The sequence below is a fragment of the Watersipora subatra genome, chromosome 1, assembly GCF_963576615.1.
Source record: "Watersipora subatra chromosome 1, tzWatSuba1.1, whole genome shotgun sequence".
In the NCBI taxonomy this organism is placed as follows: Eukaryota; Metazoa; Bryozoa; class Gymnolaemata; order Cheilostomatida; family Watersiporidae; genus Watersipora; species Watersipora subatra.
This window is the reverse complement of record NC_088708.1, coordinates 44,206,937-44,223,618: the sequence shown is the minus strand read 5'-3', so window position 1 is coordinate 44,223,618 and position 16,682 is coordinate 44,206,937. Positions and strand designations below refer to the sequence as shown.

The 16,682-nt window shown below is 35.3% G+C and overlaps 1 protein-coding gene across 1 annotated transcript in view; it reads right to left on the bottom strand.

The window, feature by feature from the left end:
- LOC137397177 (vacuolar protein sorting-associated protein 41 homolog) overlaps positions 1 to 16,682 on the bottom strand; it is a 64,708-nt gene that overhangs the window by 1,492 nt on the left and 46,534 nt on the right. Inside the window, exons 14-21 of the mRNA XM_068083468.1 lie at positions 12,054 to 12,192; positions 11,180 to 11,230; positions 8,469 to 8,661; positions 6,811 to 6,951; positions 4,925 to 5,061; positions 4,521 to 4,620; positions 1,687 to 1,731; positions 1,507 to 1,586 (exon numbers count right to left, since the gene is read on the bottom strand). Of these exons, the coding sequence (XP_067939569.1) occupies positions 1,507 to 1,586; positions 1,687 to 1,731; positions 4,521 to 4,620; positions 4,925 to 5,061; positions 6,811 to 6,951; positions 8,469 to 8,661; positions 11,180 to 11,230; positions 12,054 to 12,192 (886 nt within the window). The remainder of the gene's footprint in view (positions 1 to 1,506; positions 1,587 to 1,686; positions 1,732 to 4,520; positions 4,621 to 4,924; positions 5,062 to 6,810; positions 6,952 to 8,468; positions 8,662 to 11,179; positions 11,231 to 12,053; positions 12,193 to 16,682) is intronic.

Below are 16,682 nucleotides of genomic sequence, written 5' to 3'. Positions count from 1 at the left end.
AAACGAATTAGCCCTAGTACGGCGAGGATGGAAAAGCATCGCGTTTCAAAGAGTCAATAGAGTTTCAATTACGTGAAATCGGAAAATACGTGAAATCGGAAAAGGTGTATAAAGTATATAGTAAGATCTACATGTATGCATTGTGAGAGCCTTCGTAAACTCATGGTTAGACAATTGGATTACAAACCTGCGATTACGATCTTCGTGAGTTCAAATCCAGCAGAAAGCGAGATTTTAATTCCAAGACTTAATAGCCATAGCTGGACATACCATACCATACTACACACACATACAAACTTTGAGATTTATATATATATAATATATATAGATTATGTATATATTATATATATTATATACAAATTATATATATATATAAATATATATATATATGCATGTATATATAAACCTGGTAAACTAAATGATTAAAAAAGCAGAGATCTATAAATACAAAAACTAGGCAGATAATTAGTTTCGAGATCTGCATGTTATGTGTTAGAAGAGATTGAATTTTTGAGTGTATCTTCCTATGAAATACACTGCATAGTAGAATCTTTGAGTATGTGTCTCAGTGCACGACTTTTTCTCTCGTACGGCGAGTAACAACTCATAGTATAAGCAATTATCAGTTGCAGCGGTGACTAAAGTGGAGAGAGACTAACTGCATTCATTGTTTGCTAAGAAAAATGTGGTGAAGTACATAGGCTTGGCAGATAGGCTAGGTAGATAGGGTAGGTACATAGGCTAGGTGCATAGGTGAGGAAGATCGGCTAGGCAGATAGGGAAGGTACATAGGCTAGGTGCATAGGTGAGGAAGATCGGCTAGGCAGATAGGGAAGGTACATAGGTGAGGAAGATAGGCTAGGCAGATAGGGAAGGTACATAGGTGAGGAAGATAGGCTAGGCAGATAGGGAAGGTACATAGGCTAGGTGCATAGGTGAGGAAGATCGGCTAGGCAGATAGGGAAGGTACATAGGTGAGGAAGATAGGCTAGGCAGATAGGGAAGGTACATAGGCTAGGTGCATAGGTGAGGAAGATCGGCTAGGCAGATAGGGAAGGTACATAGGCTGGGTGCATAGGTGAGGAAGATCGGCTAGGCAGATAGGGAAGGTACATAGGCTGGGTGCATAGGTGAGGAAGATCGGCTAGGCAGATAGGGAAGGTACATAGGCTAGGTGCATAAGAGTGGAAGATAGGCTAGGCAGATAGGGAAGGTACATAGGCTAGGTGCATAGGTGAGGAAGATAGGCTAGGCAGATAGGGAAGGTACATAGGCTAGGTGCATAGGTGAGGAAGATCGGTTAGGCAGATAGGGTAGGCAGTTAGTAGATTCTAGGCACTAGTAGTTTGAACTGCCAGTGCAACAAAAATGTATTCTAACCTCCCTTTGCATACGCAGCCAGGCAACTAAAATATCGAATTGATATTATCATCACCTCCGGGTTGGGGAGAATAAAACAGGTGAAAATAGATGTGAGTTTGTGGTGTAACCACGCGCGTGACTTACTGAGCAAGTGACTGGAAGACAATCCATATGAAAAACATGGTGACAGTAAAAGACTGTGATATCTGCGCTGCATCTCAAATCTACAAATAGATATTCAACCATCACAGAACTTGAAGTTAGTGCTGCGACTTCCATCAGAAAGCAGTATTGGTATTTACTGAGTCAGTCTGGTTGTCTTACCGCTGGCAATGACTTTCCCATGGCATATGGCACACTTAGCAGAGTCTACAAACACCAAAGATATTAGATTTTCGGTAGAAATTTGTGAGCAATCCATAATTATGAATACTCGCAGTTTACAAATATAATGATACACAATCTCTATACAGAAATATAATGATACACAATCTCTATATAGAAATACAATGATACACACCCTCTTTTTAGAAATATAATGATACACAACCTCCATACAGAAATATAATGATACACAATCTCTATATAGAAATATAATGATACACACTCTCTTTTTAGAAATATGATACACACCCTCCATTTAGAAATATAATGATACACACCCTCTATATAGAAATATAATGATACACACCCTCTTTTTAGAAATATAATGATACACACCCTCTATATAGAAATATAATGATACACAACCTCTATACAGAAATATAATGATACACAATCTCTATATAGAAATATAATGATACACAATCTCTATATAGAAATATAATGATACACACCCTCTATATAGAAATATAATGATACACAATCTCTATATAGAAATATAATGATACACACTAGGGATGGCATTTGTTGTTTGAAAAGGTGTTATCGACTTTCGTTGGAGTTATCCCACCGATAGCGATAGTATCGAATTATCAATGAGCAGACAGAGTTCATCGATAGTTATCGCGTGACTTGGCAGCTGGTAAAACTATCATATTATCATGCCTGAAAAGATCGAGGATTGTGGGAAAGGATAGAAAAAGGTGTTCGAGTTATCAGAGCGTTCAAGCTATCAGAGCACTGTCACAAGTCCATGTATTTATTAGTAGATAAATTTACATATACAAACTATATATAAATCAAACGCATAGATGGCTTGTTGCAAATTAAAAGGCTTCTAGTGTAAAGTTTAAAAAAAATTTCATCAAAATGTATAAAAACTTTTCTACCACTTGAGATTGGTTTGTTGTTTTAGGTGATCTGATTGCCAGAACGTTTTCAGATTAAAATTGGCAAAACTTGATCGCTGTTGAAATGCTCAGAAGAAAATACATCTTTTTCTTTTGAGCGTTTTAACCAAGATCAAGTTTGCCGATTTTTCTTTAAGTTTATTTGAAGGTTAGCTCACTTTTCCTAGCTTTCGGATGGTCATCGCTAAGCGGATGTTTGGCAAAACTTGATTTTTTTGCAAACCTTTAGAAAAGTCTTCAACCAAAATATTTTGCCGATGATGGTAATAACGGACGTCTAAGAACTACTAAAAATTGAGGTTTATCTCTATGGCTTGGAATAATGGTATTCTAAAGTGATAACAACCGTCGTAGTAGCCATTGGGCAAAAAACTGTTCGAGTTAACCAAGTTGAGGTCGAGTTATCTAAAGCAATTTATTATTGCGTGGGAACGGACCAAACAAATCTGTTCGAGTTAACCATGTGTTCGAGCTATTCAAGGGCGAGTGATCCAAGTTTGACTCCAAAATTATAGGGTTATATTCTTTTTATTATTCAATAACGATATGCAGTCAAACATAGATAACTCGCCCTCAGATAGCTCGAACACTTGGTTAACTCGAACGGTTTCTTTGGTCCGTTCCCAAGTAATGATAAACTGCTTTAGATAACTCGACCTCAACTTGGTTAACTCAAACAGTTTTTTGCCCAACGGCTACTACGACGGTTGTTATCGCTTTAGAAAACCATTATTCCAAGCCATAGAGGTAAACATCAACTTTTCGCAGTTCATAGGCGCGGTTAATACCACCATCGGCATAATATTCTTGTCAACAAATTTTCTAAAGTTTGGTGAAATTTGATTTTTACCAAACATCCGCTTAGCGATGGCCCTTCAGAAGCAAGGAAAAGTGAGGTAACTTTTGCATAAACTTCAAGAAAAATCGGCAAAATTTATCTTGGTTAAAACACTCAAAAGATAAAAATGTATTTTTTTCTGAGCATTTAAACAACGATTAAGTTTTGCCAATTTTAATCTAAAAAACGTCCTGGCAATAACATCACCTCAAACAACAAACCAATCTCAAGTGATAGAAAAATCTCTATACTTTTTGATAAAAAATTTTTAAACTTTACCTTAGAAGCATTCAATTTGAAACAAGCCATTTATGCTTTTGATTTATATTATAGTTTGTATATGTACATGTATCTACTAATAAATAAATAAATAAATACATGGACTTGTGACAGTGCTCTGATAACTTGAACGCTCTGATAACTCGAACACTTTCACTCGGTCCCGTGAAGTTCGAGTCATCCATGTTTGACTGTATTAGTTTAGGATGTTTCGATAGGCTAAAATAGGTAGCATATTCATATCGAGAAGACAACTATCGCCTATCGCAGTCAACTATCGAGCTATCGTGCAACCCTAATACACACCCTCTATATAGAAATATAAGAATACACACCATTTATTTAGAAATATAATGATACACACCCTCCATTTAGATATATAATGATACACACCCTCCATTTAGAAATATAATGATACACACCCTCTATTTAGAAATATAATGATACACACCCTCTATTTAGAAATATAACGATACACACCCTCTATTTAGAAATATAATGATACACACCCTCCATTTAGAAATATAATGATACACACCCTCCATTTAGAAATATAATGATACACACCCTCTATTTAGAAATATAATGATACACACCTTCTATTTAGAAATATAATGATACACATCTTCTATTTAGAAATATAATGACACACACCCTCTATTTAGAAATATAATGATACACACCCTCCATTTAGAAATATAATGATAAAAATAGAACGTATTTATATATAGAAATAGAACGATACACACCCTCTATGTAGAAGCCTTTACGTTGCAGCTTTATATGCTGGGCAAGCAAGTTTAAATTGTCAGCTGCAAGAATCTTCTGACAATCCTCTCTCAATGATATCTAAAGAAGAATAGAGAAGTGAGAAGGATGTTTGATAAGAGAGATACTGGCAAACGAGACTAGGAAACAGGTATTAGCCCTATCACACAATGCTAGCGCATAATTCGAAGCTACACTGTGATGATGTGACTTAGCGAGTAGTGAATGTTAGAAAATGCAAGGCCATACTAACTTGGAGTGTGACCACAAGTTGTGCCTCCTGCAGAAATACCTGAAGGCCATGATACCAGATTAGAATCAATGTTATTTTATAGCGGATGATCAGAACACATAGAACAACTCATAGACAAGCTAGAGCACAAACCTGCAAGTTATAGTCCTGTAGTATCTTGACAAGAGAGTTGCGAAGGTTTGGTATCTCTATGCTGTCAGGAATGTGTTGAATAAGAATCAGTGGATCAACATGGGTGCCGATGTTATCAAGCAGTGCCTTTATAAACTCTGTAAGGGAAACATTCTATTCTCAAATGGAGTTTTTAGGGTGAAAGAAAGAGTTACGATAATTCATAATAATATCTGTATGTTTAGTGGCTACCAACATTTGTGTATACAAAAACCACACAGAAAGAACTAACTCAGATATAAAATTGTAAAACAGTCAACCAAATGTTTAAGGTTGACTTGCAATAAAATTCACATTACAGTTATTTGATATGAAAAGATTCACCATGTCTTACTCTGTTGTGTTGTAGGTGCCAAATATGTGGGAATGGGATTACAAGCTCTTAAAAGCTAAAAACCAAACAGTTAATCGCAGCCACACGAGACCGCCATAGTTTGGATTCGCTTTCCAAAACGGCTCAAATGGGACGTAGTTGTTACAGGATGGTTTCTGTTTACACTTTCATGCAATCTCATTCGTTAAAATATTTTCACAAATATACTTCGCGCATTCAATAAAACCATGTCTATTGTTCTTACGCGTCTGTTTTATCGTCATTGTAATGCTGTCATTTTTAGCACTGATATCTTATAAAATACCGTAAAAAATCGTGAAACTTTTCAACCTTGGCTCGAATGAGTACATATCATTGTCTGATAATCATGACGAGCCTGTTGGTTACCTGTGATAATCGAAAAGTGCTGCAAAAATTATTTTCGAAGTGTTGGGTCACATGATCAGATTACGACTTGACGATTAGTCCAAGCCGAAACAAAACTGTAAAGTAGCAAGCATCTATATTTGATACGGGGTCTTCGGTAAAACCCGAAGTGTTTGTCATAAACTAGTGCTACAATAAGTTTTATATTGAGCTTTTTATTGGCCTTTCAATTCGAAAAGACGATAGCCGGCGAGGAGATAGGCATAGGAGAGGCATAGGAGATATGGCGGCTTTTCGTTTTTGAGCTTTTAAGAGCTTGTAATCACATTTCCACGTATTTGGCACCTACAACACAGCAGAGTAAGACATGTTGAATCTTTTGATACCAAATAACTGTAATGTGAATTTTGTTGCAAGTCAACCTTTAAATATTAAGCAAAATGTAATGTTGAAAATTAATAAAGCATGAGATGTCAGATGATGAGATCGACATTACGACGTTACACAAGCTACTAAGTAGCTCTGACCAGAGCCATGGCCTAGGTTTTGCTACAACCTTTAGCTAGTAACAGTATTTAATGATTGTTTCTTTAACCAACATATATTATCAATAAAAGTGAAAGCTTTTAGAGTTCAACTTATGAAAATAGCATATGAAAGATTAGAGCCTGTGATACATTGTATCCAAATTACATACTGCATGTATGACTTTACTTTATATATTAATAAGTTGTACATGATTGTTCTATATTTAAGGTTGAACTGTGGTCAATTAATTGGTCAGCTGACATATACAATAGCACATGGGAGTATGCAGACACCCATGGGCCTGTTGAGACCCAGCCTGATGTGTGTTAAGGTTAGTGACGTATTCATGTTTATCTAGTTATAAGACTAGTGACTCAAATGGTCTGAAATATGGTGAGTAGAAGTAGAAGACAGCAGCATGAGGTGGTGTTACCAGACTGTTCCACCTCACCAGAGTTCAACAGAATCTGTGAGTCTTCAGCATTTGCATGCGCAATGAGTTTTATCTGGTCCAGCGGTATGTTTATGTTAATTTTGAGTTCTGTTTAGATGTTTATAAAATATTATGAAGTTAAAATGTCAAATATAATAATATGAGACTAGAGCTAGCTGTACTAACTTGGCTTCTCAAGAGAGTAGTTTATAAGTTCATTCCAGAGAGACTCGTAGTTGTGCTCCTTGCAGAAATCAATAGCGTACTCAACATCCTGCAACTGCGTGACAATTAGCTGTAGGGCTTGCCGATGATTGCCCATCTTACCTGAAATACATAAAACAGTTGTTATGTGTAGCGACCGATAATTTGTACGGATACGACACGGAATGTTATAGGGTGAGTTCCTGTATTAACATGTATCTTGGTGTGATCAGCCGAGAAGATGGCTCAATAATGGCTCTAAACAGCAAAATGATTCTCCTTCAAGACTAACAAAGAAAACTGCTTCCCTTTTATATAAAATCTAGATGTCTATGCTACTTTCATACTGTCAATGTATAATGTATGAGCCAACACCATCTGTACTGCCAATATTGCGTATAACAAGCAAGAGAAACATAACGCAATTTCCAGATAGAGGTTGTGAGAAACGCATATGAAACATTTTATGACAATAAAAATCTGTCAGAAAAATAAATTGATTGAAGAAAAATATAATTTAAAAATATGAAAAAACAACTTGAGATACCTTCTTTACACATGTAATAATGCAGATAAGAAACAAACTGTTTGGCACAAGATGCCATGTATGTGAACTGACCAATCAGGGCTATAGTTCTAGTACTGTGTTTACTGTACTGTGTTTACTGGGTTACTTGTAATTACTAGACAATAAGTAGCGTTTGATATTCAGTAGGACAATGTTTCCACTCAAAGAAAGAAACCCTTAATTTATTATATCAGTGAAACAGTGTTATTTGACCAGTTAAATAATGGCTTTCCAAATTTTTCTAAACTTCAGCATTTTAAATTTTAGACGCTGTATTTAAACACATCTTAAACATAAATGCACTTTTAGAATGAGTGGTGCTTTAGTTTTCTAGTTGTATGACAGCAGAAATGGAGGGTGTAATATTGGTTGGGTCTACAGCTTCATGCTCACAATAGCATGATATCCATCTCTTCTCATAGCAATGACGATATCTAGTTGGGGGAATGTGCCAAGTTGTGTGAGTTGGATCCGACATCGAATTCGGTTTCAAATGATAGAAGGAATCGGAGCAATCTATCACTACTATATTTTATATTTTTGTATAAATTTATCTTTTAATTTCGATAAATTCATTCGAGTAATATTGACTTCCTGTTGTGGAATAGGCTAAGCCCTTCTACACACTCTTAGCAAACTGATTGTTAGCTATGCTTCAACAGAACACCAACCAAGAAGTGTGTATGGAATTTATCCCATTGGTCAATGTACCATTGCAAGACCACTTCATCACAGTAACAAAGACTTAGGAAAGACCAGCGAGTCTGTACCAGGTACAGGCCACCGTACCCTAACTCAGAGTTCAATACACGCTTGCCTACAGCTTTCCAACAACTCACTGTAAGCAACTTCCACTCATTCTAGCTATATAGCCATATTGTAGCTATAACATACATCCTTATTATAGCTTAACATACATTCATAACTTTATACTAGCTATAACATGTACAAATCGCCATATTCTAGCTATCACATACATACACAGCCTTATTCTAGCTAGAACATATAAATATAGCCTTATTATAGCTATCACATACACATATAGCCTTTTACTACTGAACTTGTTACACACCCAAAAGATAAACTTTCTCCTTCGTCAGTTCACGCTGCTCACAGAACTTGACGGCAGCGCTCTGGTCATACCCATCGGCCTTCTTGAGAAAGGCGAGCAGCTCTTTCGGACTATGCTCGGCATAAAGGAAGACCATGGTGTTGTGGTACGTGCTACACTCGTCTGGCATCTTCTTAAACAGCTGATCGAGATACTGCAATAACATTAGCAAAATCAGCCACAGTTCTACAGAGAGCAATCGTACCACAGAGTTGAGATTTACTGGATTCTACCGTCCGCTGAGCCTAAATTTACTTGTGTATGTCTTATAGTAAGTCTCACCATTAAGTCTCATATAAGACTTACACCAGTAAGTCTTATATGATTGTCACGGACAATCAGCAATGGAGATGATTCCTTATAACAGAACCAGAGATAAAACGATGATTGAGTCAGCGATAGGTTGCATATTAGTAAGGAGTTATCCACTTTTACCGACACCGAGTCATTATCGGTATCCGGAAAACCAATCATTTTCGGTGACAGCTAGTTATCCGCGACCGGTTTGATATGATTAGTATTTATCCATAAAAGCCTATCGGTAATTGGTTATCCGGAAAGATTTTTGTATTTGACAGGCTACAGCATTACCAGCGACGTGTGCGCGGGAGAATCTCCTGCACAATGAGCTGCTTATGAAATAGCTCATTTGACGTCTCACCCACAATCGCTATGTAACGGAATGAGAAAGAAATGAGAAAAATGAAATCAAAAAATCGCGCGTCAATTGATGTTATGGTTAATAGCAACAACACATATTTGAGGAACACGCTAATCAAAAAGAGACGCTCAGTGCACATTGGCAATCACAACTTTTTTTCTCAGACATTCTGAAAACACAACACATGCGAATTATATTATAACTCTTTCTTCAACGAACATTACCATGCTTACCTATAGGTATCTAGTATTATGTTACATCTTACATTGATATTTTATATTTTATCAAATATAAAACGTATATTACGTTTTATATTTGATAAAACCCCCGTTTGATATTTGATACGTTTGATATATTCATACGTTTTATATTTGATTTATCCCCCACCTGCGTTATATAAAAATGGGCAGTAGGTAAGCTGAAGTTAAACACACACTGAAAACCATATACCGAACTACAATACCGACAATACCGAACTTTCTTACTTGGCAAAGGATACCGAAGATGGTAAAGGATAATACCGACACCGGGAAAACTCATAAAAAGTGCAAGGATGTCCTATCCGGCACTAAATTATATACCGGCCCAACACTATTGCATATGCATACATTAGCAACATGGGGCTAGATTTAAAGATGAACTTGCGCAAAATTTTAGTAGATTTTATCAGAAAATATCAGTATTTTTTATCATTTGTGATTGTTTTTGATGTTTGAGGTTATCTGACTGCCAGGATGTTTCAATATTAAAATTGACAAAACTTGATGGCAGTTAAAACGCTAAAGAGATAAATACAAAAAATGATGTCACTAGTTGCTATGGCTACTATAGTTGTTATCGGATATTCACTAAGTTTCCATGATGCGCAGTGCTTCGAAGTTGCGCTATCTCCGAATCATGGAAACGGCGTCTTCGCACTGAAATCACTGCGCACTGATCAGTGCGAAGCCAGTGCAAATTCGCAGCAAGGAAACAGCGACTGCGCAGTGGCTGCGCATGGCTCTCATGCCGTAGAAACAGATTCTTCGAGCACCATGAAATAGTACAAAAGTTATCCTGCTAATCTTTGTTTTTGCTATTCATCCGATATTTTTTTCACTTAAATTTACTTATGGTCTGCACCTACGAGGCTGATGAAGTGATTACTTTCCTGGACTTTGTTATCGATACCAACACTTCAAAAAATAGGTGGCAAGCCCTAAAGTAACATTTCAATAATCTATTACTTATATAAATATTTATTAAAAATATATTATTTGTAAAAAATGTGTTAAGGTTTGTAAAACATTGTGAATGTGTATTGTAAATAAAAGTATAATGATGACAAAAGCATAAAAAAACCTTTTCTGACGTTCGGTACGCATAATCGATTCCATGTATCCATCCAGCGATTCGATTTACACAATTTCTCTTTTCTGGCTAATTTGCTGAAAACCACTGCGCAGCATGGAAACGTACGATCCCTCGACTTCGGAGGGGGCTGCTTCGCAGTACTGCGCACCATGGAAACATACACATTGTGTTCAAAATACAGCATTATGTGTCTCTATTCCGTTGGTCTCTTTGCAACTACAGATGTCATAATCGCACTTTCGCTTTAGCTGAACATTTTAACCGCAATCAGGTTTTGTCGATTTTAATCTTGAAACATCCTCGCAGTCAGACCACGTCAAACATAAAAACAAACACAATACTGATACTTTCTGATAAAATCTACTAAAATCTGGTTCAAGTTCATCTTTAAGAAGTCTGGCCTTCTACTAGCTGCAACTGACTACTTATTCTAACACCTTAATTCACTAGTAATATTCCCTGTCTCCAGTCAAGCTCAATCATTTTAATGTCACTAGAAAAGTAACAAAACTCAATTTCATCACAAAATAAATTTTAAAGCAACAATTAAATTTTTGTAAACAGCACAAATTTATGTGAAAACAAGAGTTGTCTCCCCTTTTTCACTGTAGTTGTCACATTAACAAATGGAATATTTAAGAATAGAATATCTACTCACGAGGAACTGAAACCTCTTATGCTTTGCGAGTTGAGGGACGACTTTCTGTGGCTACAAACAAGACAGACAGTTAGAGATAGCTGGTGGAAAGGATTAACACAATTATCATCAACTCTTGTCGTAATAAATTACGGATATGAAAATCTACAGACTTGCGGTAAACATGTGGATCGGTGAGCTAGTATTTAGTCTACCTATACAAGCTAACCACTATTGAATTCCTTAAAACAGGTGACTAAATGCACTGCTTATACATTCACAGCCGACCACTATGAGCAGATAAACTTATCACCCATGCTCTCTTTGTTCATCCTCCACCGGCCTTGTCATGGCGCGTGCGCTACTTTACGCGGACAAATAAGCTCCTCACACAATGTCTCAGCCCTTAAGTTTTTATTTGACACTCCTCCCAGTTTGTTGAGTATGCTGTTTGCTTAAACACAGGTTTACGTAATAGAATTGGCTCTTTACGAGTCAGACTCTGGGAAGTGTAACGTAACACTCATAACTCAATCGCATGTATTGCCACCCACAAGGTAGTGTAACAGTCATAACTGAATCACATGTATCACCACACTCACAAGGTAGGGTAACAGTCATAACTCAATCACATGTATCACCACACTCACAAGGGAGGGTAACAGTTGTAGCTCTGTCACGTCTACCACGACACTCACAAACCGATCAAAAGCTCAGCAACCCTGAATACTAATAAACCTACAACTGTAATACAAGAAGCTCACAGGCAGGTCAAGATAATTATGTTGGAACAAGACACAAACCGCAAATGCTTCAAGCTGCGCTAGGTAAAGTTAACTTTGGAAAGAACAAGCTAATCGCAATGATAACGCCTTAGAAAGGAATGTATACGCACTGGTATGCACTCCATATTGCCTAAGAGGAGCTCGAGTGCGAGCTCAGTGTTAAACTCCATGAGAAGAACTATCTGTGTGCTGATGGAGGAGAATAGGTTGTGCTTGCGGATAAATGGAAACACATCATCATGCTTTAGCCTACAACCAGAGGTATTAACAGTTGACGGCTTATGAGATCCTTATCCCACGACCAAACACGAGCGAAGCGATCGTTTGGGAGATTTATGATAATCCCACGACCAAACACGAGCGAAGCGATTGTTTGGGAGATTTATGACAAATGCATATGTGCACACAACTCAGGAAAATTATTTATTAATGGCCGTCGCAAACCCTTGTACCGAAATCTCATCAACAAAATTAACCATTTTTTAATAGAGTCGTTTAAGTATAATAACGATACAAAACACTTATAAACCTATTTAAATAGGTTACCAAGTCTTTATTATTTGTAGAAAATTTCCTAAACCTTACAGACCTGATCAGATTATACATAAATTGACAGATTTATTCGGCATAAAATCGTTATTAAACTTGACAAGCCTTATTTTTATTAAAATTAAGACCGGCAAACGAAACGCCGAACGACAGAGAATAGAACCATTAAGTCGTGCGCATTTCACACAAAAGCGTGCACATTTCACCAGTCTATAGCATTGTCCAATTGCCGAAGGTTTCTGTAATTAATGTAGAAGTACTGAAAAGTAATCGTTTCTTTTTTGCCGATTTATAAGTAACTGACATTTTGGACACTTATGAGTCCTTTGGTATTCCAACTGATTTCCAAAGCAGTGAAAGTAAAGGAGATGACGATGATATTTTTTCTAACGATTCTTATGAAATTATTCCAATATTTAATTATAAGAATAATTATTCAATTTTATAAGATTTAATTATAAGAATAAGCATTCGAATTTACAAGATCGAAATATATCGTGACCGATGTTGGGCAATATTTTACTGTTATTATTTTTTCTAAATAGTTTTGTTAAATAGATTTTCTAAAAATCTATATAAATATCACAACCTTTTGATATTGTTAGCTATGACGTTTTGAAATGTAAACAAAATTGTGCATTGGTTTTCTATTATTACTGTATTACTATATTAATAATATTGGTTATTCTAATAATATCAGTGCATTTTACTTCTAATATTGCATTTCTCCTATTGCGGGGGAGAGATATGCACGTATAATCTTTTCCTTTCATTATTGCTGTTTGTTGTACATAATAACACCCGGTACATTACAGCTACCATTGCAGTTATCCTATTGCACTGCAGTGCCATTTGACTGCTAATATTGCATTTCTCAGCCATCAGTACCCTTTCTTTTTTCCAATATCACTTTGGTCATGGGTTGTATGACAGAGGAATTTCTAGTTGATATAAATTATTGATAGCTACAGCGAAGTAGAAAGTATATAATAATAGTATCTCAAGGCTTCCTGATCAGGTGCTCTCACCATAAGGGATGCGAGCTGTTGTTCTTCAGGGTGTAGGAATCAATTTTCATCACTTCTATACATCAAAAATAAACATTGTAACGCTGTCGATCCAAAAAATGACCTGCGAGTTTCACTCACCCGCAAGCAACCACGTTTCGATCAGATAATAGTGTCAAGAAACCAACCGAGTTCCTCTGCTTGATCCACAAAGAAACTAACTACTTGAGGGCAACGCAAAAAGTGTATATATTTCTCAAATTTATATTCATGTAATGTATATATATTTATAATTTATGTATACGGTATATTTCTCCTCAGGGTTGGCTACTTTCTCAGATCTGGCTCTGATCTCGGCGGTGGTCTACCACAACAGTAGAAAAGAGGCAGGAAAAAAGTGAAAGATCATAAAGTGGGTTGTTTTTAACTTTTTGCTGCTGCATAAAAATGTGACTCTTCTTAGAATGACCTTCCAGTAACATACTGTTATCATATATTCCGATTATGTCTGTTTTTCGTGATATATTGAGCCTTTTCGTTTCATTCAAAACAAAGGGGTGTGAGATCGCCTTCATCAGTCGTAGGGAGCGGCGATGAAACAAATAGAGAAGTGCTGTGCTATCTAATGTATTAACACTTTAACTAAAGGGGCAGATCATATAAAAAAAAAGTATATAATCAATGATATAGCACTGATGTTTCCTTATCAAGCTTTCCAATGTATCACGCAATTGAGTATCACACAATAGAGTTTAATTGAGTATCACACAATTGAGTTTAATTGAGCATCACACAATTGAGTTTAATTGAGTATCACACAATTGAGTTTAATTGAGTACCATACAATTGAGTTTAATTGAGCATCACACAATTGAGTTTAATTGAGTATCACACAATTGAGTTTAATTGAGCATCATACAATTGAGTTTAATTGAGCATCACACAATTGAGTTTAATTGAGTATCACACAATTGAGTTTAATTGAGTATCACACATTTGAGTTCAATTGAGTACCATACAATTGAGTTTAATTGAGCATCACACAATTGAGTTTAATTGAGTATCACACAATTGAGTTTAATTGAGTATCACACAATTGAGTTTAATTGAGCATCATACAATTGAGTTTAATTGAGTACCATACAATTGAGTTTAATTGAGTATCACACAATTGAGTTTAATTGAGCATCACACAATTGAGTTTAATTGAGCATCACACAATTGAGTTTAATTGAGCATCACACAATTGAGTTTAATTGAGTATCACACAATTGAGTTTAATTGAGTACCATACAATTGAGTTTAATTGAATATCACACAATTGAGTTTAATTGAGCATCACACAATTGAGTTTAATTGAGCATCACAAAATTGAGTTTAATTGAGTATCACACAATTGAGTTTTTTGAGTACCATACAATTGAGTTTAATTGAGTATCACACAATTGAGTTTAATTGAGCATCACACAATTGAGTTTAATTGAGCATCACACAATTGAGTTTAATTGAGTATCACACAATTGAGTTTAATTGAGCATCACACAATTGAGTTTAATTGAGTATCATACAATTGAGTTTAATTGAGTATCACACAATTGAGTTTAATTGAGCATCACACAATTGAGTTTAATTGAGTATCATACAATTGAGTTTAATTGAGCATCACACAATTGAGTTTAATTGAGTATCACACAATTGAGTTTAATTAAGCATCACACAATTGAGTTTAATTGAGCATCACACAATTGAGTTTAATTGAGCATCACACAATTGAGTTTAATTGAGTACCATACAATTGAGTTTAATTGAGTATCACACAATTGAGTTTAATTGAGCATCACACAATTGAGTTTAATTGAGCATCACACAATTGAGTTTAATTGAGCATCACACAATTGAGTTTAATTGAGTACCACACAATTGAGTTTAATTGAGTATCACACAATTGAGTTTAATTGAGTATCACACAATTGAGTTTAATTGAGTATCACACAATTGAGTTTAATTGAGTATCACACAATTGAGTTTAATTGAGTATCACACAATTGAGTTTAATTGAGTATCACACAATTGAGTTTAATTGAGCATCACACAATTGAGTTTAATTGAGCATCACACAATTAAGTTTAATTGAGTATCACACAATTGAGTTCAATTGAGTACCATACAATTGAGTTTAATTGAGTACCATACAATTGAGTTCAATTGAGTACCATACAATTGAGTTTAATTGAGTATCACACAATTGAGTTTAATTGAGCATCACAAAATTGAGTTTAATTGAGCATCACACAATTGAGTTTAATTGAGCATCACACAAGTGAGTTTAATTGAGCATCACACAATTGAGTTTAATTGAGTATCACACAATTGAGTTTAATTGAGTATCACACAATTGAGTTTAATTGAGTACCATACAATTGAGTTTAATTGAGTATCATACAATTGAATTTAATTGAGTATCACACAATTGAGTTTAATTGAGTATCATACAATTGAGTTTAATTGAGCATCACACAATTGAGTTTAATTGAGTATCATACAATTGAGTTTAATTGAGTATCACACAATTGAGTTTAATTGAGCATCACACAATTGAGTTTAATTGAGTATCACACAATTGAGTTTAATTGAGTATCATACAATTGAGTTTAATTGAGCATCACACAATTGAGTTTAATTGAGCATCACACAATTGAGTTTAATTGAGCATCACACAATTGAGTTTAATTGAGTATCACACAATTGAGTTTAATTGAGTATCACACAATTGAGTTTAATTGAGTATCACACAATTGAGTTTAATTGAGTATCATACAATTGAGTTTAATTGAGTATCACACAATTGAGTTTAATTGAGTATCATACAATTGAGTTTAATTGAGCATCACACAATTGAGTTTAATTGAGCATCACACAATTGAGTTTAATTGAGTATCACACAATTGAGTTTAATTGAGTATCACACAATTGAGTTTAATTGAGTATCACACAATTGAGTTTAATTGAGTATCATACAATTGAGTTTAATTGAGCATCACACAATTGAGTTTAATTGAGCATCACACAATTGAGTTTAATTGAGTATCACACAATTGAGTTTAATTAAGCATCACACAATTGAGTTTAATTGAGCATCACACAATTGAGTTTAATTGAGCATCACACAATTGAGTTTAATTG